The following is a 1211-nucleotide window of genomic DNA, read 5'->3' on the forward strand; positions in this document are numbered from 1 at the left end:
CAGGTTTTATCCAGCAGACCAACAAAGCCTGGTTTTATTTAGAAAACATGCAAATAGAAACGGATGAACGGGTCCCCCCCTTTGGAATGGGGGTCGTTTGGCTTCTTTGTTAGCCTGCAATGCCCCATACCTGTCTATGTCTCTGAAAGGGGGGTCGTTAGAGGGAATAGTTGGCCTGGATGAATAGGCGAGGTCTTCTGTTCTCCTGTAAAGGGGTTGGGGTTGTGATGATAGCGGGAAGGAATCAACTCTATCGCTGCATTGGAGGTTTTTGAAAGCTGAAACCTGAGTCCATCCCTTCTGTTTAAGGTTGTTTTTTCTAGTACCGTAAATCATCACTAGGAGGCCAGGAACCGTGCTAGCATGGTGTGTAAATCGTCTTAAGGTCTGCATGGATCGGTTTTCAGAAGGTAGTGTAAATGTTAAAATCTGCTCTAAACCAGAAAACATGATGGAAATAGCAAAGGGGATCAAACATTTAAAGATTTAATAACAATTTCTAGAAAATCTTGGAAAGTATAAAAGAAAAAAACATCACCTAACACCAAAACATTTTTTTACCTTCTCAAATGAGAACTTGCAGTTTAGGTTCCTCCGTTCAAACGAACGAGCCATCTCCGTCCACTCGCTGTATAAATCATCTCTGTAGGCCAGGCTGACATCGATGGTGACTACTGCTCCGTCCTCTGAGAAGGAGAATCATCACAGCGACAATAAAATAAAACATTTATAGCGCCTTATCCCCCCCCTTCCTTAGCAGTAACCTAATTATTAGCAATCCGCTGTTGTCCCACAGTGGGAACATTCAGGTGTTTTAAATAACCAACGGTAGCAAAAACACATTTATTAAAAACTGCAAACTGAGATCAAATGAAGTGTGCAGTTGAATGCGGTGATTTGAAATATGAAAAAATGATGTAATAGTTAACAGCAGATCTGTCTGATCCCAGCAAAGGAGTTTTTATCAAGTCTAGGATGGAAAGATATGCGTTAACGCTCCTTAGAGCACCTAAGGTACAGCAGTCTTATCAACAGACGTCTCATGCGTATCCTGAAGTATGGCATTAGAAGAGCTTCAAGGATAAGGCAAAATTAGATTCACCTTAAAAAAATTCACAAAATTGTTTCTTTTCATCGCTTAAAGTGTTTTTTTTATGTTTAAAAAAAAAAAAATTAAGTAGGTGTGCTGACGAGGACATGGACACACATTT

At 40.1% G+C, this 1211-nt stretch overlaps 1 protein-coding gene across 1 annotated transcript in view; it reads right to left on the reverse strand.

Moving 5' to 3' along the window:
* Nucleotides 1-1211, reverse strand: part of wls (wntless Wnt ligand secretion mediator) — a 21624-nt gene that overhangs the window by 4460 nt on the left and 15953 nt on the right. Inside the window, exon 3 of the mRNA XM_015368999.1 lies at nucleotides 562-686. Coding sequence (XP_015224485.1) covers nucleotides 562-686 — 125 coding nt within the window. The remainder of the gene's footprint in view (nucleotides 1-561; nucleotides 687-1211) is intronic.

This window comes from Cyprinodon variegatus, unplaced genomic scaffold, assembly GCF_000732505.1.
Source record: "Cyprinodon variegatus isolate N-32 unplaced genomic scaffold, C_variegatus-1.0 Scaffold2332, whole genome shotgun sequence".
Lineage (NCBI taxonomy): Eukaryota > Metazoa > Chordata > Actinopteri > Cyprinodontiformes > Cyprinodontidae > Cyprinodon > Cyprinodon variegatus.